This window comes from Electrona antarctica (assembly GCF_951216825.1).
Source record: "Electrona antarctica genome assembly, chromosome: 3".
Lineage (NCBI taxonomy): Eukaryota > Metazoa > Chordata > Actinopteri > Myctophiformes > Myctophidae > Electrona > Electrona antarctica.
Genome location: NC_136808.1, coordinates 18,855,307 through 18,879,049, shown reverse-complemented (window position 1 = coordinate 18,879,049; position 23,743 = coordinate 18,855,307). Strand labels below are relative to the sequence as shown.

General features: G+C 42.2%; 1 protein-coding gene across 3 annotated transcripts; it reads left to right on the top strand.

The window, feature by feature from the left end:
- The first annotated feature begins 1,194 nt into the window (after window positions 1–1,194).
- caprin1a (cell cycle associated protein 1a) lies at window positions 1,195–22,938 on the top strand. Of its 3 annotated transcripts, XM_079497732.1 has the most exons (18): window positions 1,195–1,370; window positions 4,565–4,699; window positions 4,891–4,953; window positions 6,630–6,716; window positions 7,664–7,905; window positions 9,143–9,225; window positions 9,615–9,773; window positions 10,632–10,684; window positions 12,924–13,007; window positions 13,115–13,282; window positions 13,788–13,899; window positions 14,354–14,415; window positions 14,671–14,757; window positions 15,023–15,154; window positions 20,771–20,930; window positions 21,357–21,545; window positions 21,779–21,885; window positions 22,293–22,938. In XM_079497732.1, the coding sequence occupies exons 2-18, from the start codon at window positions 4,565–4,567 to the stop codon at window positions 22,377–22,379; spliced, it is 2,010 nt and encodes a 669-aa protein (XP_079353858.1). In that variant the 5' UTR covers window positions 1,195–1,370; the 3' UTR covers window positions 22,380–22,938. The 3 variants fall into 3 exon arrangements, with proteins under 3 accessions (XP_079353858.1, XP_079353860.1, XP_079353859.1); XM_079497734.1 differs by lacking the exon at window positions 15,023–15,154; XM_079497733.1 differs by lacking the exon at window positions 21,779–21,885.
- Window positions 22,939–23,743: the final 805 nt, after the last annotated feature.

The window sequence follows — 23,743 nt, the reverse complement described above, 5'->3', positions numbered from 1 at the left end:
GGCCATTTTTTTGTTCCAGTTCCGAACCAACTTTTAGGGTTCTGATTTCTGAACCAATTCATTTTCAGTGGAAACACTCTGAACTGGTTCGATATTAGGTGGTAACTTAACCAGTTCAACCCCAGTGGAAAAGGGGTCTGAGTGTGGCTGGGTGGGGAGGAGAAAACCACTTGAGTCATCAGTATAATAGCAATATACAGACACCTGGGGGACCCCAGACTGGAGGCTATGGGGAATGAAAGCAAAACTTTCCAAGAAACCAGAGCCATAAAGTACGACATTGAGGGGGCAGAAAACAGCCTGGTCACGTGGTTCATGTACTCGCGCGAGCCCATAGACTCCAATGCATTCCGTAAACTTCCGGGTGTCCCCATTCAATATAAGTCTATGTAGAAGAGCCTGGCCCCATGAAGTGAACAAAGTTGTCGTAACTCTGTCTTACTCTATGGCTCTAAGGCTCTGCAAGAAACCTGCTAGGTTTACCAACCAGTCAGGTAGGTGGAGAACCATTTTGGTACCGTCCAGAGTAGACCCATGATGCCATGGTATCCTAGTTTCTTTGAGGCTCTAAATTCTTCTCTCTACTATGTGAGTATTTCTGTTGTTTATCCTATTAGCCCCACTGTGGAAAGTACATTTTCAGGTTCACCCAGCTGATGTCTGCTCAGATGGCTATCATAAGCAGGGTGGGGGGCTATTAGTGTCTTGCCCATGACACATAGACCGGGGGGCAAACTGGTGACCTTCTGATTACAAGACGGCCTCTGCTAAGCTCCGGCTGGCCTAATAACATGGTAACAACCAGCCATGTAATCCCATCCACACCACCTAGACCCTGTCACCTCTTCAATTGACCCAGTGCCCCCCATCTGAGAGGTTCCTCTAATCTGCTTTCTTGTTTGGCCATTATTATTATTTATTATTATTATTATTATTATTATTACAATTATTATTATTATTATTATTATTATTATTATTATTATCCCATTTTACAATGTCAGTACTGAAAACATGTAACAGTACATTTTCCACAATAAACAAACACAATAGTACTAATATAATTATAGGAATGTATTAATAATGAAAATCAACTAAACGCTGTGTAGTTTTTAGTCAACAATTCAGAAATGGGATTTACTGTCAGGCCATTTTAAAACAACCAACGGGGTCCTTCAGCAGTTACCGTTAGCATTGAGCTGGAGCAGTTAGCTCTATGGTTAGATCATAGGGTTAGATAGCTGAAGCTAGTCAGCTATTGGTAGACACGAGCATCAGTACGTCTAAATACCACTCGATTTACACGAAGCACATTGTACCTTAAACAACCCAGTCCGGTGACCAAAATCTCTTTGAGGCCAAAGAGTAAAAAGGTATGAAACTATTGATATTAATTAGAATGACAATTTCTAACAAGAAATATATGTAATAGTCGTCGTAATGTCCAGTCATCTTCTCCCGTGACGACCGGACAGGCGGACAAAACCAAAGTCGAACCTGTAAGTTTGCAGCGTTTCAGAGGAATTACGTTAACCGTCCGAGGCGAAGTGTGTATTCGTTTTAGCTTTAGCTCGAAAACCAGGAGCCTTTGTGTCGTGGTTTCATAATAATAATAATACCCAAGCAGAACCACTATACCTGCTTAGCTTGCAGGCTAGTTAGCCTGCTAACAATGCAACATGGGGGATCAGAACAACAGGGGACGTTACCTGCTTCTGGACTGGACTTTAACAGGGATACTAACGTAACGGAGCGGGGATAACGTTACTTACCTGTCAGTATATCTGGACTGTAACCAGGGGTAACGGTACCTGCTTCTGCACTGTAGGGGGTAACAACGTTACTAACTACTAACGGGCAGTGATGGAAAAAGTACTCACATTTTGTACTTTTAAGTAAAAGTATCAATACTGCAATGTAGAAATACTGTTACAGTCCGGAATTCTAAATTTACTTGAGTATTGGTATCAAAATGTACTTAATATAGAAAGTACTCATTATGCAGAATGTCTCAATTAAAGTTTTCAAATGTGTAAAATATTTAGAAAATAGCAGATCTACAAGCTCACAATGTGTCTCATCGCAACGCATTGTAGATCTAGCTATTTTCAAATGGCCGAAATGTATAAAGAGCTGAAGTGGTTAATGTATGTTTTGTAATAATAATCCAAATTTGCAAAGTAACTAGTAAGTAAAGCTGTCATATAAATGTAGTGGAGTAAAAGTACAATATTTGGATCAGAGATGTAGTGGAGTAGAAGTAAAACTATTGGAAATTGGAAATACTAAGTAATTGTACTTAAGTACAGTACTTACTTGGTTACTTTACACCACTGACTCTGGGTAACGCTTGAGTGTAACGAACTTGACGTTACCTGCTTCTGAACTGTAACGGAGCACCATTAGTGGTATCGCTACTAATTTGCTTTTGTATGATCAATTAAACATCAGTTAATAGCCTCAACCTTTGCCGACACTGAGCTTTGACAATAAGGCCAAAATATTTACCCAGGTGCTGATTTGAGATTTTGAGTCGATATTATTGTTTATGGATGTGATTGAAGGGATATGTGTGTCTGTCTCGTAGGAATGTAAGAATTTTACATACATATATTGTTGGAAACAAACTGTTAAAGCACTGTCCTGAAATCTCACTTTGTAAATAAAAATCACACCCATGTGATGTGAGTGGTGCAATTCCGTGTGGGTTACTTCCAGACCCACAGGAACGTGGCCAGGGTGCCGGGCCTGCCGGCACTGTTTCGGCAAGCCGGCCCGTGTCCAAAACGGTTGAGAAATGACAGCCTTTTGACAGTTGCCGTGTAGGGGTCCCCGGGGGGTTCCCGTAACATCCAGACCCCCAGGAACGAGCCCAGGGGGGCTGCCCGGTTCCGGTGAGCCGTCCCGTGTCTGAAATGGTTGAGAAATGACAGTTACCGTGTGGGGGTCCCCAGGGGGTCCCTCTACTGTACTGTACCAAATCATCATATATTCAGTTAATATGTGTGTGTGTGTGTTAGGCTGCGCAACAGTGACACTTGGTTGTGAAAACCAACCAAATGCTATTTTCGTGCTCGGACACGGGGACACAGTCTATAGCAGTCATTGCACCACTCAAAAAAATAAATGCTTATAGGATGTTTATATAAGACTTGGTCAATTGAGTTTATGAAAGACACAAAGACGTAAATTATTCCCTGGACTTGGAAATTGTAGTGGACAAACCCTTTCTGAATTGTATGGAGTTTATTTAGATGTAGGATAAGTACAGCATTACAGCATTACAGTAGGTATGGATTTAAATTATTAAACTGTAAGGTTAGAACAGAAGGCCAGAGACCTGACGATTCTGAAAAATGTCATCACTGTTTTAAAAAATAAATAAAATAATAAAATGTGATTATCATTCCCAAAAATCTAGTGGATGATCCCCTACCAATCAATTTCTTTGCCCTCAATAAAGAGCTTTGTTCTAACTGAAAATATGATGACTGTTGTAACAAGGTTTGCCTCACTAATAAAAGTGGTTTGAAATGTTTGTGGGAAAGAACCAGATTTCTGTCATCTAAGATTAAAGATTTTTACTGCAGTAAAATGATTACTATAAACAAGAAATAATAAAGGACCAAGAATTGGATTTACAGCTTTTAGCAGACATTGCTCTCTATCCATATTCCAACATAATAATTATTAATACAATTTATAATATAGTTATTTTGAACAAATTTCTTTGAAACCCATATCTATAAAGATAATACATTACACATATCTAAATAATAATTTATTACAGTGTCAAAAGATCCAGAAAGGTCCAGAAAATTTCCTGATGGCATAAGAATTGGCGATTTTGTCACAGATCTATAAGGGCAGACTTGCGGAATGAATTTCTATATATTTGAATTGTTAAAACATGGAAGGATTGAAATGATACTTTGTAAAAGAGCTCTGGTTTTCACATCTGAATATAGGATGACCATTGCTAACTTTAGGACTAGGAGCAACACCACTGTACACCAGTTTTTAGGGAAGTCCCAAAAATGTAAGTTAGTGGGTCAATAGGGTCTCACCTCTTTCACTAGACCTGTGCTAATTTCATCATGTCCTGGTGCTGAATCTGCACCAGGACATGAGCAGTTGATATTTCTTTGTTGAGACAAAGAAATATCAACTGCTCATCCAAGTCCATAATTTATTCTGACCCCTCCACAAGAAGGCCTATCTGTCCTGACCCATTATCCATAATTTATACATTTAGTGGACTTAGACTGTTATTCATCTCACCTGCTCATTAACATGTTCTATAATGTTTACCACCTCTGGTGTCGGTACGTTCAAACATTCACATTCATTTATGGTATTAACTTAAATGTGATGTTAAAAGTTAGTTGGGTGGCTGTTTGTGAAATGGATGCACACGTAGTAAAATCAGTTAAAATGAACTTCTTAAAGTGTAGAAATGGGTAGGTAGATTACATTTTTGAGTTAATACTTGAGGATTTTACTGTGATTGTAGCTTAATTTTAACTGTGGCATTGTTTCTATTGATTACATAATGTCTTCTCTTTAGATGCCTTCAGCAATGGTTGGCAACAATGCTGCCCAGTCTGCCAGTCCAGAGTTGGGTCCTGGGAATCATTCTGAGGCCATGAAGCAGATTCTAGGAGTGATGGACAAGAAGGTTCGCAACCTGGAGAAGAAAAAGGTAACAGTTCATTGCTAACATTTATAATGCAATTCATACACAATCTTTCCTTGTAAAGATTCAAATGTGTTTGTGTGTTTTGGGGAAAGATTACTACACTTCGAGACTTATTTTATAACTCTATTTGTTATCGGATTGAATAATTAACTTGATTGATTTTATTCTGTTAATTGCTTGAAATATTCCTACAGGGTAAACTGGATGATTATCAAGCTAAGAAGAATAAAGGGGAGGCACTGAATCAGGATCAGCTGGTATGTATGTATAAGACATTGTCTATTAATTTGGTTAGTTCTTCTATTTATGGTGACTCATAGGAATAGACTGACAACCAGGTATAGTCTGGTGACCACCGGAGAGACGGGTGATACCTGGAATGTAGACGGCACCCGGGTGAGCAGTATGGGTTAGCGCCACAGCCTGTGTCCTCCGTGAGGACACAGGCCTTTAGGAGGGCCATGATTCAAGCAGCAAGCGGAGCCCGCAGCACCACCTTCTTGCTCGGGTGGAGTCTGCGGAACCATTGCCCACCACTCCTGAATGAAGTGTCTGGTGCTGGGACTCTGGTGCAACACACAGGTCCTGGGCCTGGTGAGAGCAGGAGTGGCCCGGAGAGGAGTCAACCCACAGAGCCTAGTCCTTCCATGCGCCAGAAGCGTACCGCCCAGCCCTGGCAGAGTAGTTGTGGAGTAGTTCCAACGGATTGTGTGGTTTTTATCTAATGGGACTGATTGAGGGTAGCTACTGGGACGTAAGTCGGGACTTGATCACCCCGGCTGGGTCGCCTGAGTGAGGGGTATGATGTTCGAGAGACACGCAGCACCACCTTCTCACTCGGGTGGAGTCTGCAGAACCATTGCCCACCACTCCTGAATGTGTCTGGTGCTGGGACTCTGGTGCAACGCACAGGTCCTGGGCCTGGTGAGAGCAGGAGTGGGCCTGGTGAGACGTAGGAGGGGCCCGGACAGGAGTCAACCCACAGAGCCTAGTCCTTCCATACGCCAGAAGCGTACCTCCCAGCCCTGGCAGAGTAGTTCTGGAGTAGTTCCAACGGATTGTGTGGCCCTGGTTTTTCCCGGGACTTGATCACCCTAGCTGGGTCGCCTGAGTGAGGGGTATGATGTTCGAGAGACCCGAATGACCCGAATGACGATGACCTTGGGATACATCACTGATGATACGTCCCAGGTGCATCCATGCGATTTTGTTTTTGTTTTGTTATTATGGTTATATCTAATCTTTTATTATTTGCACTTTTATTTGTTGTAGCTACTTTGTCCTATAATTCAGAAGTATTTCATTTTGTAAAAATTCATTGCCTTATTATGCTTCTATAGAAGACATGCCTACATGCTCATGCCTATCTATAAGCTCTCAATGCGTCGCTTGCAGATAGGCTGTTTTCGCCTTCGGTTATTATTTTAAGCATTTGTAGTGCTCAATGTTATGTTTTATGTTCCATAAAATCGTAATAGTCTCGGATATTTCATAGTTATGTATAAAAGTATTTGCTTTTGATTAAAGCCTCAGTCTGTGATTTCTTCACCTGGTTGGCTGTATGTAAAATAGAATGACTAAAACATCATCATTTTACATATTGTTTTATAATGGTTTATAAAACGGCACTATTGTGGGGGGCTCCTCTTCACACTGTTTCACAAATCGCATATTAGGAGTGTGTGTGTGTGTGTGTGTGTGTGTGTGTGTGTGTGTGTGTGTGTGTGTGTGTGTGTGTGTGTGTGTGTGTGTGTGTGTGTGTGTGTGTGTGTGTGTGTGTGTGTGTGTGTGTGTGTGTGTGTGTGTGTGTGTGTGTGTGTGTGTGTGTGTGTGTGTGTGTGTGTGTGTGTGTGTGTGTGTGTGTGTGTGTGTGTGTTATTTTTCCTCTTAATTAAACACTACATTTTCTTCTCTCCATCTCTCCCTTTTAAAGGAGGCGTTAGCAAGGTCCCTGGAAGTGGTCCACAACCTCGACTTTGCTCGGGAATTGCAGAAGTGCTTTCTGTCTTTGGGCCAAGAAGTGAGTACCTGCATTATGCTTGTCCCTGTAGCTTACGCTTACTTATTTGATGAGATATAATTCATCCATACGTTTCAAAGACTGTCGACCCCAAACTATAGATGCCTCTAAGACAGAGATGGCAACTCGAGTTAAAGACTCCTACTCGAGTCGCACACAAGTCGCCACAAAGACCTCATAGACTCCAGACTCGACTCGAGTTCAATGACTCTCAATGACTCATGGACAATCGAGTAATTTTTTTCCCACCCATTAATGAATGAAATGCCCCAGAAAAAATAATTCCCATCCCTTTCCCTTCCCGCAACGCAATTGCGCAAATGAACCCCTGGTGCGCAGAGCTCTGCTGATTTCCTACCCACAGACATAGCGAGTCGAGCACACGATGCTGCATGGTGGAACCTTTCATCATAACTTAAATATTAAAACAGCGAAAGTAAACAAATGTTAGGCTCTGCATCAGCTATCTAACATTTAACTTTGCTTTGTTTAATATGTTGATAAGATGATAGGATTCAGTGAAGGTGTTTGTGTTTCATGCGCGCTGCGGCTGCTGGCCTCGTTAAACACTACGTAATTACGTAGAATTAATGTTCTACGTAATTAATGTTGACCACCTTAACCATGCCCACGTAATGTTACAGTACCTACAGGCTTATTTGGTTACAAAAACACTTGTTGTAGCTTGTAGTTGTAGCCTATACTCTGTCGCGCATCATTGTGTGCCCAAAATAACAGATCTGCAAGCTGTCAACCCCATGACATCAGTGGAAACTAAACCCCGTTACTTCAGTGAAAACTAGGTAGAACTGGAGATCTACCTACTTCAGAGACGTTTAGGCTATTCACTCCTGTCCCGGAAATGGAACCATGAGAAGGTTGGAACTTTAACAGCCAATGTGAGTAGGTCTAGTGAGCACTCTTTTCTTACTCCCCTGTGTGTACAGCTCCAAAAGGCAGCGAAGAAGTCCACAAGACGGGAGCAGCTACAACGGGAGGAGATGGAACAGCGGAGGCTGAAGAGTGTTTTGGAGCTGCAGTTCTTGTTGGACCGGTTAGGAGATGACGGTATCAGACAGGACCTCAAACAGCCTGACGCCAGTGGTTCCCCCTTGCTCACTGTGGCAGATCTCACATCGCTTGATGAGTTCTACAAGCTGGTGGGACCGGACAGGGACTATGAAGTCAGGTATGAAAATGCTTTGTATTTTTAGGGGTTAAGGTCGAAACGGGATCGCTAAAATATTTTTTGGGGAAACGGCCGTTGCTAGGCAGCTCCCATTCACTTCCTTGTTTACGTCCCGACAAACGGCCCTATTTTCTCTAAATCCTCCGAGCTGATTGATCAGAACACCAATGTTCTGTTCTAATTTCTGACTTCATCATGCATCTCGGTTACAATATTAATGCTACTAAAGAGAGATCAGACTTACTATCGCGATGTAGTAATGGAAGATTTCGCTTCACGTATTTTGAGGAAAGGGAAGGTGGGCGTTTTCAGAATAAAATCTCCCTCATGTGCTTGGCACTCTATCGCCTTTATTCTGAAAGATTCTCCAGCACCCAAATAGTTAAGATAATGAGGAAAGAAAGAAATGTTGTTGTCAATTTCCCTCCGTCTGTGTATGTGTCTGTATATACATGGATGTCACTGCCCTGTCACTGCCAATCCCCACTTTTTGCTCTATGGGAGTCTGTAGACAACTAGACATGCAAAACGTTTGCACGGGCACGCACATCCAAATGATAAAATACAGTTGCTGGACAGAACACGGTAATAGAATCTGCACTCTCATGCTCCCTGAGGTATTTATTTATTACATTACCACCCAAGGTGATGGATGGGCAGGCTAGGAACTATACCCCTGCACCACCCAGATGGCCAGTTGTAGTAGTCATCAATATCATTCAGCTCTATGGTTGCTTCTGCCAACCTCACTGGCGGTTGAAGCGATCTTTCTTTGTTGAGAAATGGATTTTCTGCTACAAGAAATCAGAAATGTGATTATCCCCCGGCCTAAAATATAAATTACTACTAGGGTAGCTAAAATACATTTCATATAGTTGGTGTCGATCAAACAATATGATTGGCCAAATATATATTTTGGTACTGGGTGATCATAAAGGCCACATGCTTGAGAGGCAATGGCTGCATCCATTAGTGCAGTGGTTCCCAAAGTGGGGTCCGGGGACCCCCAGGGGTACTTGAGGGAGTTCCATGGGGGAGTGTACAAATGGAACCAAATGGACCCTAACGGGTCTTTTGTGAAAGAATAATCATTGCACCATTATGGCAACTAAATTGCTAGTTTGCAACATACAAATGTCAAATTGCCAAAGGAGAGGTTCATAGGTAATTAGTTGCATCAAGGCCATAACTTGCATTATGAAGTATGAATTGATGGATCTTCTTGTTTGACTTGCAGGTTGACTGAGCAGTATGAAGGAGCTTCACTACACCTGCTGGATCTGCTAGAGGGTCGAGATAAGGCTGTGGCAGGAACTACGTGTAAGTTGTCTCACGTGGTTATTTAGAGTTACCGGTCCATAATGTATTGAAAATGTCTGGCATTGTCATTATGCAACATATTTTGGTGTTATGGTGTGGCAATATAATCCACCTGTCACGTCGGGAACCTTTGTCATTAACCTGTCTCATCTCTTCTATTTATTTTCTGCATATATCCAGTGCTATGGGACTTTAAATTATTTGCGTATTGCTGTAGGCTACTGTATTTACCAAGATTGTTTTTACCGACCCGTCTGAAGTGAGTTGTACTGTACTGTACTGTACTGTACTGTACTGTACAAGCCCTCCTCCCTGGCCTGTGTGTTAGGCTGTGCAACAGTGACACTTGGTGGTGAACAAAGCTATAACAAATTGTCTTTGTTTTCCAGACAAGGCACTAAAGGACACTCTGGACAAGGTGCTGCTGAGTGGCTACTTTGACCGAGCGCAAACGCATCAGAATGGAGTGTGTGAAGAAAAGGAGGACGAGGAGGAGGAGGAAGCTGTGGTGGTTGAATCCAAGCCTGTGGAACCAACATCAGAACCTGGTAGGTGCAGTCACACTGCTAACACACATGGAAGTACTGGTTCTTATACGTTGTCTTGTCAAAGACTCCCAAATTGAAATGTATTTGGCTGCGGACCCCAACATATTTTGTCTCAGGGACGCCCATACAAGATTTATGTTGTTAAAATGGTTTAAAAAAATCACACCCGTGTGAAATGAGGGGCGCTCTTGTTTATGTTAGCGGGCTTTTGACATTGCTACATAAGGTACATAAGGTGGTCCCTTATTGGCTTAGCGCTCCCACCAACATGTGATTGGTTAGCCGATTTGCTCGTTTACATATGACGTAAGTTTTCCATTGACATTGAAGGGAAAACTTGCATCATATGTAAGAGCGGAATTATCAGATCTTATCATACAACATGCATCATCTCATACTGGCCAATCGGAATGCCTGTTGCCTGTGATTGGTTAGCTGATTTGCTCATTTACATATGGCGTACGTTTTCCCTTCAATGTCAATGGCGTTTAATGTTTTGATGTTTAATTTACGTCATATTTAGCGGAATTCTGACGTAATTTCTCCGTTCATCGTCAATGGCAAAACTTGAGACGGACGGGGACAAAATTTAGCAGACATTGGCCGGAATTCTCGTACCGTGGTCAATGGCAAATCTTGAGACGTGTGGGGACAAAAGCTGTTTATAGAAGGGCCCCTTAAAAATTACACTTGTAGATTGCCTATTTTTAAATTAAGTGGTTAAATGTACTTTTATGCCATATTAAATAATGTTGTTGGGAACCCCACTGGGGGTCCCCAGACCTCACCCCACTTTGAGAACTGCAGATTGTAGACGATTGAGACTGATGTGTTTGTGATGGTTTGTTTGCTTTCCAGAAGGAACGGCTACTGAAGAATATACAGAGACGGTTCAAGTGGAATCCACAGAGGTGAGGTTTCCATGGCAACTGATGGTGTTCTAAAAGTATGTGTAAAATGGAATGTGTTTGGATCAATAGACGTGGTGGCAGCATTCACTTCAGGGTGCTGGGCCAGGACACTAGTTTCAATGTTCACTTGAGTTTGTGAAGCAAGGCATGCAGTCTCAGGCTTTCATCGGACTGTTGCTATAGCAGTGAGATAAAGAACAGCTGAGGGAGGGTGTGTGATCAACTGCTCTTAGGCTGACTGGCTAAATTATTGATTTAACTGGATTGTGATGGTTTTACTCTTTGTATGTTTTTTGTATACCATATTTGTTTAAATCTGAGTGTTCTTCAGTACTGTACTACCCTTGTATGGATGTTTGTCTGTTTTCTTAAAGTCACAATTGCTGCAACAACTGAACATTTATTCAAAGATTGTTGGTCAAACATTGAGACTAGTTTATGCATCTACATACAGTGTTGGGCAATATTACTTAGAGTAATATGTTATAATATAGTAATAATACTGTTATTACTTATTACTCCTTAGAAAAGTAATATTATTACTTGGAATCAAGGGTAATATTATTACATATTACTTTTCCACCCATCCCACCCGCAAAAGAACACAATCTGTTTACCCAGCTCCTTTTAGAACTGAATCCAATTCATTGGAATAATAAGTCTCCAATCAGCCAAACTGAATAATTGCAAGGACATAAAACAAAATAGTCAACAGTCTCTCATCAGTCTTTTTCTGCTGAATATTCCACATTTTGAATTCAACAATCTGAACAATCTGAACTGCATGCACACACTGGCTGCAGCATCTCAAACGGACAGTATGTATATTGTGTATATACAGTATATAAACAACAAACAATGAAATAAAGCAAGTCTCTGACCTTTTTGAGGCAGCCTGACATTGGACCTCACAGGTATTTTGATGGATGAGGGTGAATCAACTGGATACGGGTAACCTCTCCTCTACAGTGAGTCTAGTTTACACTACACCCAGCGACGAGCTTCTTCAGATCATTTAACGTGCCAGCGGCATCTACTGAAATCCAGTCTGTTGTTTTGCCTGGCTCTGTGTCGTTTCAGTCATTTAACATTCTTGTGCGTCTTTAACCCATTTTGACCTGAGATCAGATTCTAAAAATGTCTTCTACATCCTGACAGTTTTCTGAAAAAGCTATGTTTCTATGTCAGTCGTTCTTCGATTTTTCAAAAATAGCAGACCTACAAGCTCGTAGCACGCCACTCGGTGGCGCGCTATGAGCTTGTAGATCTTATTTTTCAATGGCTAAAGCATAACATAATGCTAACACCAAAAGGGGTTCCTGCCCAAAATGGGTTAAACACATGCTTCAACAAGTGAGACATATTTTTCGCTGTGGAAAGTGTTTTTTTGCCCACGCAAAGTTTACAACGGACATTAATATTGTTGGCATCTTTGACAGACAAGAATTCTAAATAATGCAGATACATTTCTCCGTCATGTATGTTCCACCACTCTCTGATCTTTCTGTTGTTTAGAAGTGGAAGTGTGAAACTGGAACTGATCGCATCGGTCGTATATGCTACGTCATAACTGTGCAGGCTGCGTGCGGCACGTTAAAAAAATAACAGATCTACAAGCTACAGTGCATCTGTTAGCTGTTAGCTTGTAGATCTGTTCTATTTTCGCAAGACAGTACAGTAAATGAATGAATGAACACAAACAAATCACACTCATTAGTAACGAGTAACGCAGTGTTTTTTGGCAGAGTAATATGGTATAATATTACTGTTTTGGCAGAGTAATTCGTTACACTACTCGTTACTGGGTAAAGTAATATTACAGTAATATATTACTAGTAACTCGTTACTGCCCAACACTGTCTACATATATAATAATGGTATACAAGGAATGTTACTTCAAACGCTAGCCATGTTTTGAGTGGAGACTATACACACTACCTTTAAAAAGAAAAGGAGATATAATGTTCCAAAATTCAATAAGGTCAGACTACAGAAGTCCTTTGTTCATCAGTCAATTTTGAGGCTAAATTCAGAACCTGGCCACGGGCCAGTAGAATAATGAAGGACATCGCTGCTTCAGTCTTTATGTATTTATGCATGTATGTAATTCATTTGTTCTTCTTTCATCATGTCCAATGTGTATATTATGTGTTGCATATAGGGCTGCTATGTGACTGTCGCAAGACAAATTTGTAAACTGATAAGTAACATTGTTTGTGCTCTTGTTCTTCTTTTGCAGTTTGTAAACCGACAGTTCATTCCAGAAACATCGTACAGCGGCACAGATCAAGACCAAGTGGAGGAGTGGGCAGTGGAGGCCCAGGTATGCATTTGATTTACTGTCGGTTATCCACATCAGTCAGGGTTTCAGTAGATCCCTTTTTTGTATCCCTCCTGTACCTGCCATTTACTGCTGTGTGTTGGGGACAGATGGTGAATTCCCTACAGCACCAGCCCCCTGCCACATTGGTCCAAGAACCACCCCACACTGTGAACCAAGCCGACCCTGGCCAGACTCCAGGTGCAGACCCAGTGGTCAGAAAGCAGGCGGTGCAGGACCTCATGGCCCAGATGCAGGGGACCTATAACTTTATGCAGGTGAAAAACCTATTCACAAGAAGGGCCTGTCACAATTATTCCACTAATCGCAATTATTTGAGATAATCACAATTATTTTGCATAAACGTTTCCATTCATAGGTGCAAATATTAGCTGTTGAATCACAGCAAGTTGTGAGCTTTTAGATCTACTATTTCCGCCATTTCAGAAAAATGTTGACGACGGGTAACATTATTAAATGCATGGCCTGTTGGGTACCAGTCATTGACAGTCATTTCTTTGTATATTTGTTTTTGCAATTTCTTACAAAGCCCAAAAGCCAAATAGAAAGGCAATTTATATTTACCAATGTTACCAGCCAAATAAACAAATCACAATTATTTAAATGACAATGGTCAACTAATTTTTCATGATCGTGCTGCCGTACATTAAACTTTTGTGTGGTTACACAAGGCACATTACAGTATATAGTGACACTTTACTTCATCTACTTGGACACAGCTGACCTATGACCTAACATGAAATATTGTCTTTGGTTCTTTAGGACTCCATGTTGGAGTTGTTTGATGGACCAGCCCTCGACCCAGCCATTGTGGCTGCCCAGCCCATGAAACCTGTGCAGAAAGTGGACCTACAGCAGATGGGTTGTGCTTCAGGTCATTGTCTTTACTCTGCATTCTTATGAAAATATTTTGTTCTTTGACTTGGATAATATTTTTTTAACCCATTTAGGCCTGACCTCGAAATTTAAAAAAAATCTTCTAAATCCTCCAGTTTTCTGAAATAAATATTTTCACAATTTTTCAAAAATAGCAGACCTACAAGCTCATAGCGCGCCACTCGGTGGCGCGCTATGAGCTTGTAGATCTGCTATTTTTCAATAGCTAAATTATAACATAATGTCCACCAAAAGGGGATCCTGCCCAAAATGGGTTAATTAGGGCCCTGTGTTACATGTAGGATCCTTATAGCAACCACTCTCTGTCCGCCCATAAATAAAGCTTAGTATTATTGTTGCTCTGAACTGTCATTTAGGAGACAAACGATTGGGCAAGATGGCTTTTAAATGTGTCTTTTCAACTTACTGTCAATTTATTTCCTCCTGAACAGCCCACTCGGAGCCTCGACTACCCCAAACAAGCACAGTTTCTGGAACGCAAGAATCATCCCAAGTAAGTATGATGGAAGCAATGAGAGAGAGTCCCGTAAAAACTGATGGAAGACGATTACAGTAATCTAATTTAAAATATAAAAGTAGATTAGTACATCCTGAAGAAAGCCCATCTGTGTATTAGTCAAAGTTTTTCTTTGCTATCTCTTGGCCCATAAAGTAGACTTAAATTAATAAATAAAGGCAGAGTGTCTGGGTTTTTTCTACCTTGCTTAGTTGTTCCCCTCGGCTCACAATGTCCCTTCGTTTCTCACAGGGCTCCATGGCATCATCCTCACCCCTCCTCTACCTACCCAACACAACAGAGCCCTGCTCGCAGACAGAGCCAAGCAATCCCACCCAGGTAAACCCATTGCTTATCTCAGGGGGGGGGGGGGGCTTGCTGGGCATTGCTTGTCTGTAGACATGTGCCTGTGGATATGGTACATTAAAAATGAGAGGTAGACCGTAGATGTTAGTCAACAGGCACTCATCAGAGCTGTCCTTAACTGTCTGAATGCTGTTGGTGTTTACCATGTCTGTTTCCCCTTGCCATCTCCTCAATCCTTCTTTCCTTCCTTCCTACCTTCCGTCCGTCCTTCCTTCCTTCCTCCCTCGTCCGTCCCCAGGCTTCGATGTCCCTGTCTTCTGAGCAGCCCCCTGCCCCGTCCTCCCTGCCCCCTGCCTTCCCACCTGTCTCCAAACCGCCCCACAGTGGAGGCATCAATGTGAACGCAGCACCATTCCAGTCCATGCAAGCGGTAGGCTTTGTAAATGGATTTAACAATACAACACTTACAACCAGCCGGGTTCCATGTTCAAAACACACCACAAGCCAGGTTCCATGTTCATTCTAACGTGCCATGGTTACCAATTTATATTACTATCTAACATTGAACACAATACATGAAGAGCAACCGATAATTAGACAGTTATTTCTCCCGGTAGGCCACTGCGTCTTTCACTTTTCATCTCCTCCTCCTCCACTGAATCCCCCTCTTTTCTTTCTTATGACTACAGTATATAAAGCTTCAGAATCAACTGCAACTGGGAATTTGCAGTTTTATGGCAAAAATGTCTACTCACCCTCATATCAGTTGAAAAGAGTTTATTTTTCCACAAAACAATTGTTTGCTAGCATAGTAGCACTGCTCTGTAGCAACTTTCTCCAAAACAACGAAGCCAACGGTGATCAGTCCTTAACTCATTGATGCATTGTGAAATGAGGAACACAGCTGAATGTGTACGTACTGTACTACGTAGCACCCCACAAACATTTTCCCAAATCCCAAATATGCTTCTGTTGGTACTCGCTCTTGTTTTGAGTGACCTGTCAGTGGCTGGCACCTGAGAATGAGCCCTGCTGTAACTTTGAGTTTATGTACTGTATGCTCCAAGCAGCAACACAGCCCCCATGGCAATATGCCACGTCCCTTCAGGATAAGGCCCATGACATGGAGCAAGTGGAAGCTTCTGTTCCGTTATAATGGCAGCATTTATTGGTGTCAGCCCTGTATGGACCAAGTAACGTGAGACTGGTGAAGTCAAAGGAAGCATACACCCAAAGAAGACCGGTTCCTCACCATTGCTTCACTGAGGAACCATAAGCATAGAAAAAGATGTGACTCTGAGCACAGAGGTTACACAATCTATCTATTGTTGTGTGAATTATGAAGTGCTTATTTTCTATTAATGTACTGATTTCTTTGAGTTCTATAAGAAGCCATGTAATTTTCTTATTTTGGCTGCTGTGCGTATTATTTCTGTGAGTTGGGCAGTGACTGGAAAATCCCATCCAAGACTAACCCTGCCCATGATTTGCCTATAGACAAATCCATGGAGCATCGCCCTGTGGGTCAGGTGTAGAACGGCTGAGGTGTGCTTAATGGTACACCTCAGTTATGGCTGCACCCAGGGCACAGCGGAATGGAAAAATCACCCTTCAAGGGCTTCTGCTAGAAATATGGGGCAGTGGCTTCCGCATGCGGTGCCACTCAAAGTGACTACTGTGTTGGGCTGCTAGATGCAAGGGGTTGGGCTGTTATGTCATAGTTGAGGGCACCCCTCTGTGGATTTGTCTATAATCACGCTAGCCTGATTTAGTTGATTGGCACTTAGAAGTTATGTGGCACCTGGAGAGGGTGACTCTGGCAGGCCAGGTGTGTAAAACAGAGCCAATAGAGCAGGAGTAGCCCCTTTCGGGACCCTAGTTTACCTTTTCTGTATTTGGGACGTCCTAGGGTCCCTTGAATGTCAATCCACACTCCATGGTACGCAGCACTACCACTGTCTGGTCACAGAAAAAATATAACGTCTCTTGAGTGTTGGTGAGATTTAAAAAAAAATGCAAAAAGGTGCAGTAGGCTGCCGCGGAAACTTGTGTGAATCGGCACTAATCTGTGTTGCTTTTTTTTAATTAATATTATTTAGCTTCTCTCAAATTCTCTCGTCCTTGACTTCCCCTGTCCCGCCTGCCGCACCACGATTGGTTAGCTGCACGCTGCTGTATCTGAGCATGTATCTTAAATTAACAAAGCTAAAGATTGGGCCATAACAGGAGTTATTAAATAGACCCACGACACGGCAGCATTAAATACATCCACCACACTCTATTCTAAAGCATGTACAAGGTCGGCCAATCAGAGGCAGTAACTAGGACGTGCAGCTAGCCAATCACAGTGTGGGAGGTGGGACATGGGAAGTGAGGAAGACCCTGGACATGGGAAGTGAGGAAGGCCAACATTTCAAAAATGGATAAAATATACTTACTGCAATGCCGATTAGCGCAGACACACGTTTCTGCGGCAGCCTACTGCACGTTTATGCATTTTTGCACAGCTTTGTGTGTTTGTACCACGGAATGTGATTATTTGATTGCCTGAACAGGGAATGTGATGATGTATGATAAGAGCGCCCCTCATTTCACATGAGTGTAATTTTTGAGGGGTGCTACTGCACTGCTAACCCCTCCTATACTGTATAGTGTAGATTCTGTCTGAACATAAACATGGCGATATGGTCATATGTGTTTGAGCAAATCAGCAGGGTATGTATGTCGGTGGCACCCCTTGTCCAATAAGGGACCACCATTCTTGATGTACGATGATTAGAGCGCCCCTCACTTCACACGGGTGTGATTCTTTATTTATTTTTATCTCACCAACACTCAAGCAACATTATAAACTCGGCAACAAAAGTTCGGAAACTTAACTTTGGTCCATTATTTCTCCACTTGTATAATACCAATTGGTATATATCGGGCGTTCGTGGAATGCTAAACGTGTGGGTATCGCCTCCAAAAGATTTGCCAAAATGGCAAGTGCTTGATATTCAACCCTTGCTTTGAGTTGCTTAGTGGATTGGATGATTGCACTCTCCCACAGTAATAAGGGGTGGAAAACATTTTGGCAATTTGTACACTTTAATTTTACACTCAGTGTTAGGCGCGATTCATACTCCTATTTTAGAGCCGAATAAAAGTCGGTTCGGCTCTGTAGAGCCTACAATGTGACGTCATTTGAGGTTCGGGGGGGCGGGTACCGTCCTAAAGTCGGCTCTTCGGTGCTACTGAAAATTTCTGACGAGCCGAAATCATTTCGGCACTACAGCGCCGAAACAGCGGTAAAATAGGAGTATGAATCGGCCCTTAGGGAACTCTGTAGCGGGTGGAACATCCGAAAGCAACTGCAACCAGTGACGTATCTCTGGCTTACAACCCAGGGGGGACAATTTTTTTTTTTTAAGATTTTTTTTGCGGCTTACGCCTTTTATTGGTTTTTTTGAAGGGACAGACAGTAGGCTGACAGGAAACGGGAGAGAGATGGGGGAAGACATGCAGTAAAGGCCGTGTCGGGCTCGGGAGTCGAACCCGCGGCACACTGCGACTGGATTACCAGTCGGGTGCCCAGACGGTTACGCCACCGCCTGGGCGGGGGGACAATTCTTCAGCGGACGCACACGCGCAGCTCTTCCGTGGTTCTAGAGCAATTTGGCCTGGTTTTAGAGCGGTTTATATCATTTACTTAGTAGGAACGGGAGGCATACTATGGTCTGACGGAGCATTGGTTCGAGATGCGTCCACATCTCGGACTAGCGCCTGCTCCTGTGCTTGCGGTTATGGTTGGGTTAGGGTTTGAGGTGGGTTGTTGGACCAATGACTAGTCGGACCAAACGCATGCACTCAGTAGGAACTGAGAAGAGTCTGGGTTCAAAGTATGGGTGACAACAACAACATCAATAAGCCTATCCATGGCATGGTCACCGTCTTGATAAGAACATACTGGAAAATACATAGCTCAGCTGTGGGTGCCACATCCTACTACAAGTACATCATATCGGTACTTTCTGTAAAATTCTTTACTGATTTGGTCCGACCATAATGTGTGCACTAGTAGAAAGTTTAGAAATCCAAGCATTGTTTTATCGCTGGCATTATTGCTCTCTTCTCTCTGTTCTTCACCACGACAACAAACACATGGGATTATTCCATGTTATATATTTCTTTCTCCATTAAGTCTCGCGGCCCATAAGGTCCGTCCGTGGCCTACATAGGGTCATCAGCCCACAGGGTACTTGACTGCTGTGACCCCCCGTCTCCTACGTCCCTGGCTGCATCAGCTTGGCACCATGCTGGTCACGAAACCTAGCCACATTTTGCTGTGGGATGGCATCCCATTCCTCAACCAGGTTTTGTTGCAAGTCATCCAACGTGGTTCTGTTGGTCACTCTAGCACGTACAGCACGCCCAAGCTGATCCCACAAGTGTTCAAATGGGTTGAGATCTGGACTCACGGCAGGCCATCCTATCCACTACAAAATGATGCAGGTAGGCTACTCTGTGAACATCCTGGCTCTGTGGGGGTGAGCGTTGTCATCCTGGAGGATGGCGTAGTTCCCAGATTCTGAAGATATGGGATCGCCACTGGCTCCAGAATCTCATCCCGATATCTCACTGCATTGATTTTGCCTTCAATGATGACAACTTCAAGTTCTGTCTTGCCTGTGAGACAGATACTGCCCCATACCATGCCAAATGTTGTGGCCATCTTCCTTCCGCTACCAAGTTCCCTAACACTGAGTGTAAAGTTAATAAAGAGTAAAAATGGCCAATATGTGTTTTTTTCCCTTATTACTGTGGGAGAGTGCAATCATCCAATCCACTAAGCAGCTCATAACAAAGGGCACATTTTTTGGAGGCACTACCCACACATTAAGCTGTGTTGCTCATTCCACGAACGCCTGATCCTTACAATCTATACCCCGTAAAGATGACTAATCAACGATTAAAATGATATAAAATACAATACCAATTGGTATTATTAAAGTGGAGACATACTGTAATGGACCAAAGTTAAGTTTCCAAACTTTTGTTGCTGAGTTTATTTGTCCATGACCAGACAGTGGTACCAGTGTGTACCATGGAGCGTGGATTGACATTCAAGGGACACTAGGGTACAGACATCCCAAATGCAGAAAAGGTAAACTAGGGTCTCGAAAGGAGCTAAGGTTATGGGTTCAGTGGAAGGGGGTTGAGTTACATAACGGCATTATAACACATCTTGCCTCCCGGTCTCCTAAAATGCTGAATGTCACGACCCTCGATGTACTCTCATCAAACTCAAACACCATCTCAGTTTATTTTCTTTTTGATATTTTTGGGGCTTTTTGCCTTTATTAAAGGACGACTTTTCAACCTATCTTCATATAATTTGTCCTCACGAATGTTCATGATAAAATGCCACAATTTTCTTCTACTCGATCCGTGTCTCATAGGAGGGCTGTGGGCAGTTTAGATTTGTATTATCGTGAGAACGATGGCTTCCATTTTCGTATTGGAACTATTCAGGAATAGAAAGCAGTTTCTATTCGCTTGGATTCCCTGTGTGTGTTATATCAATCAGCTATGGAGTCCTTGGCCTGAAATATATTGAAGGCCCTCACTTAAAACCTATATAGCCTACTTTGTTGTATGACAAATGGTGAAAAAAGCCAATCTAAAGGCTCTCAATCGGTCCCATCCCGAGGTTGTAATGTAGATGGACTATTTTAGCTATTAAAAGAGAGTTAATCAAATTAAATGTCACAGTATAATGACATGCCCACATTACAATAGGGACGCCAATGTTAAAGGACTGGTCAAAGTCGGCTGAGTTGTTTTGGAGAGTGCTCCTACGAAGCTGTGCCGGCAAACTGTCAGATGTTTTACAAATAAACGTATCTGTGTTTCAACTGGCATGAGGGTGAGCAGAATCAGATAAAGGTTAAAATCTTCTGTTAAAGATATGTAATCTTTGATCTAGCTGCTATTGGAAAGGACATTAATTTGCATGTGTGTTATTGCATGAGCATTTGACATTTGAATGTTTCTTCTCCCATAGGTATTTAACTTGAACGCCCCTGTTCCTCCAAACACCGACGGTCAAGCAGATTCCCTGAAGCAGCCGGGCCAGTTCCCTAGTGGTTATGGTCCAGGATTTAGCAACCAAGCAGAACATGTTGTAGACCAATCTGACATCCCACAGGAGGCATTGCAGTCAGGTGAGGGAGATTGTCCTTGATTTCTAATAGTTAGAATAGATTGAGTTGGGGACTAGAGAAATATAAATGGATTAACCCATTTTGGCCTGACCTCAAAATAAAATAAAAAAATTCTAAATCCTCCAGTTTTCTGAAATAAATATTTTCACGATTTTTCAAAAATAGCAGACCTACAAGCTCGTAGCGCGCCACTCGGTGGCGCGCTATGAGCTTGTAGATCTGCTATTTTTCAATAGCTAAATTATAACTTTAACTTTAAAACACCAAAAGGGGTTCCCACCCAAAATGGGTTAAACTCCACATTATGGAACGAGAGATAATTTAAAACCTTAAAAATAACCGCTGCTTTTGGATTAGCATAATTAAACATCAACTTGCTCCACAGAATTGGAGGAAATACAGTAATTTCTGTTTGCTCTTACTCAGTTGTAGGCGGGTTCCAAACCCAAGACCAGGCCATGTCCCCGGCAGCTGGGCACCAGCAGTCATCACAAGGTCCAGGGTTTAACCGTTCGGGCCAGTCCTTCTATAACAGCAGGGCCATACCCAGGGGCGGACCACGGAATGCCCGTGGCATGATGAATGGCTACCGTGGCTCCTCAAACGGTTTCAGAGGTAGGACATTTTCGACGGGGTCAATGTGACGCATAACGATGGCTACATTCCCATACATTATACATTCGTCAGAAAACTACCACAAGGTGTTAAGCACTGCAGCACGTGGTGCCAGGTGGGCTTGTATCACTGCAAAGTATAAATCAAACCATACTTGTGCATAGAAACATTTTATACAGTATTTAGAAGATGGCAGAATGGCATGAGTCAACAGATTTTTATTTTGTCTGCAGGGGCATATGATGGCTATCGCGCTCCTTTCTCAAACACTCCAAACAGTGGTTATGGTCAAACTCAGTTTAACACGCCCCGCGACTATTCAAATAGCACCTACCAGCGGGTAAGGATTCCATTATCACTTCTTTAAACATATCTTTAGTTCCGAACTTCCGACACACTGTACCATATTGCATACCTTCCAACAATAGACTGACTTAGTATTCACCGACTTAGTATTGTGGGCTAGGCTGCATATCAGTGGGATGTGTAACAGTAACACCCATGGGCATGCTCACTTTTACCAGTAGAGTCTGGGTTGAGTTGTCCAAAAGTAGGGATATTTTCAGGAGAAATTACAAATCAGAACCTCTGCAGGAGAAAGGGTTTATTCAGATGTGTTGGCAGCGATGTCTTATTGTGCCCTGTACCATGTTGTCATCAGTTGACCTTCTCCGTTGTCATCTTCAAAAGGCTGTATAAAAATTCATCTTGAGGTCATTTCTAAATGTCCTGTTCTGTTTCCTAAAGGAGGGCTATCCACAAGGCTACAAACGGGGAGCTGCCCAGGGACCTCGAGGTTGTTCCCGAGGTAATGCTCAAGCGATGAGATCCTAAAGGATCTTAAAGACTGTCGAGTTCAGCCATGTTGAACATTCAGAATTTATGAATGTGTTTGCCCATGAATACACTTTTATAACAAGTTTTTTGTTTCCCATTGGTCAAATTTATTTTTTATTTTTCATTTATTTTTGGGCCTCCTTATCAGAGTCAGCCTGCTTTGGTATGTCTTGATATTCGTACATGTTTTAACACGCACTGCAGAACTTGACATCCACTTAGATTTATCAGCAAGTCTGTGTGTTTAAAACAAATAGATATTCCTGTAAACTTGAAAGATTTCATTAATTTATTTTTTGTACAAAATAAATGCAAAAAATACCCTGCCACTGTCGGTCCAATCCCATGAAATCTTACATGTTTTCTTTCACAACCCCATGACGTCTCCCCCCTTTTTTTTCTTTTCTTTTTTACTTTTTTCCTCTTTTTTTGATGCTTTTTGTTTTCATAGCAGCTCTTAATATTTTTATTTTTTCACTCGCCCCTCCTAGCACCATCACCTTTGTAAGCTGATGTTATCAGTTGAGACTGTTTCAATAAAGATGTGTTATATTAACTACTGTCTGCTGCTAGTTTTCTTTTGGTTTGGTCCTGCGTTGCGTCCTGTTATTTGGCTGCCTTTGGGGCTTGCTACATTGGAAAGCCTTTCTGTTCTTTGGAGCTGAAGTGGGTTGGTTCAGTTGGAGAATTTAGTTGATCATCAGTCCTGTCTGCCTTTCTCCCCTCCTTACATGCTGACCCTTGCATTCCAGTAAGAGTACTCTGTCTTCTGTCATTGGGGCATATATAATAAAGATTTAATGCTAATAGTTAATATGTGATTAGCATTTGAAAAATATTAAAAAAAAACAAATTATTCTCAAAGCATATCGATGTGTGGATGGACTTCACTTTGGCTCCATTTGGCAAAAGACACTATTTTGCATGTTAAGCCCATACTGCTGAGCTTGAGAAAAATATGATGCAATAGGATTTTATTTTTTATTTTTTTTACCTGGCCAATGAATTCTCTTAGATTTATTTTCTTTTACCTCAAAATTGACTGATTTTTAACGGTACCACCTTTGTCTCGTGTAGCCAGACTATCAGATCTCTGCCTACCGATAACGTCTTGTAACATCTAATTTCAATATGGTGGCTAAAAGCACAACTACATTACAGAACAATTTCAAAGTCTTTAGGGTGGCACTTTATACTGGATTTTTGTTTATACAAAGCAGTTGGTTTGTTAGCAGCGTTTTGCTGCTGTTTTAGCCATTACATTAAATTGAGATGTTACCAGACTCATCAGTACTGGACTGGTATGCAAGGATTTCCGATTGTCTGGCAACATGAGATTACTACAGCCATATCACAAATCT

Bases quoted from the DNA above. Each gene is read 5' to 3' on its own strand.
- caprin1a (XM_079497732.1), top strand. From the start codon at position 4,565: ATGCCTTCAGCAATGGTTGGCAACAATGCTGCCCAGTCTGCCAGTCCA. The intron at 13,008-13,114 runs GTATGCATTTGA...TGTTGGGGACAG, and splicing joins AGTGGGCAGTGGAGGCCCAG to ATGGTGAATTCCCTACAGCA. The intron at 21,886-22,292 runs GTAAGGATTCCA...TGTTTCCTAAAG, and splicing joins CAAATAGCACCTACCAGCGG to GAGGGCTATCCACAAGGCTA.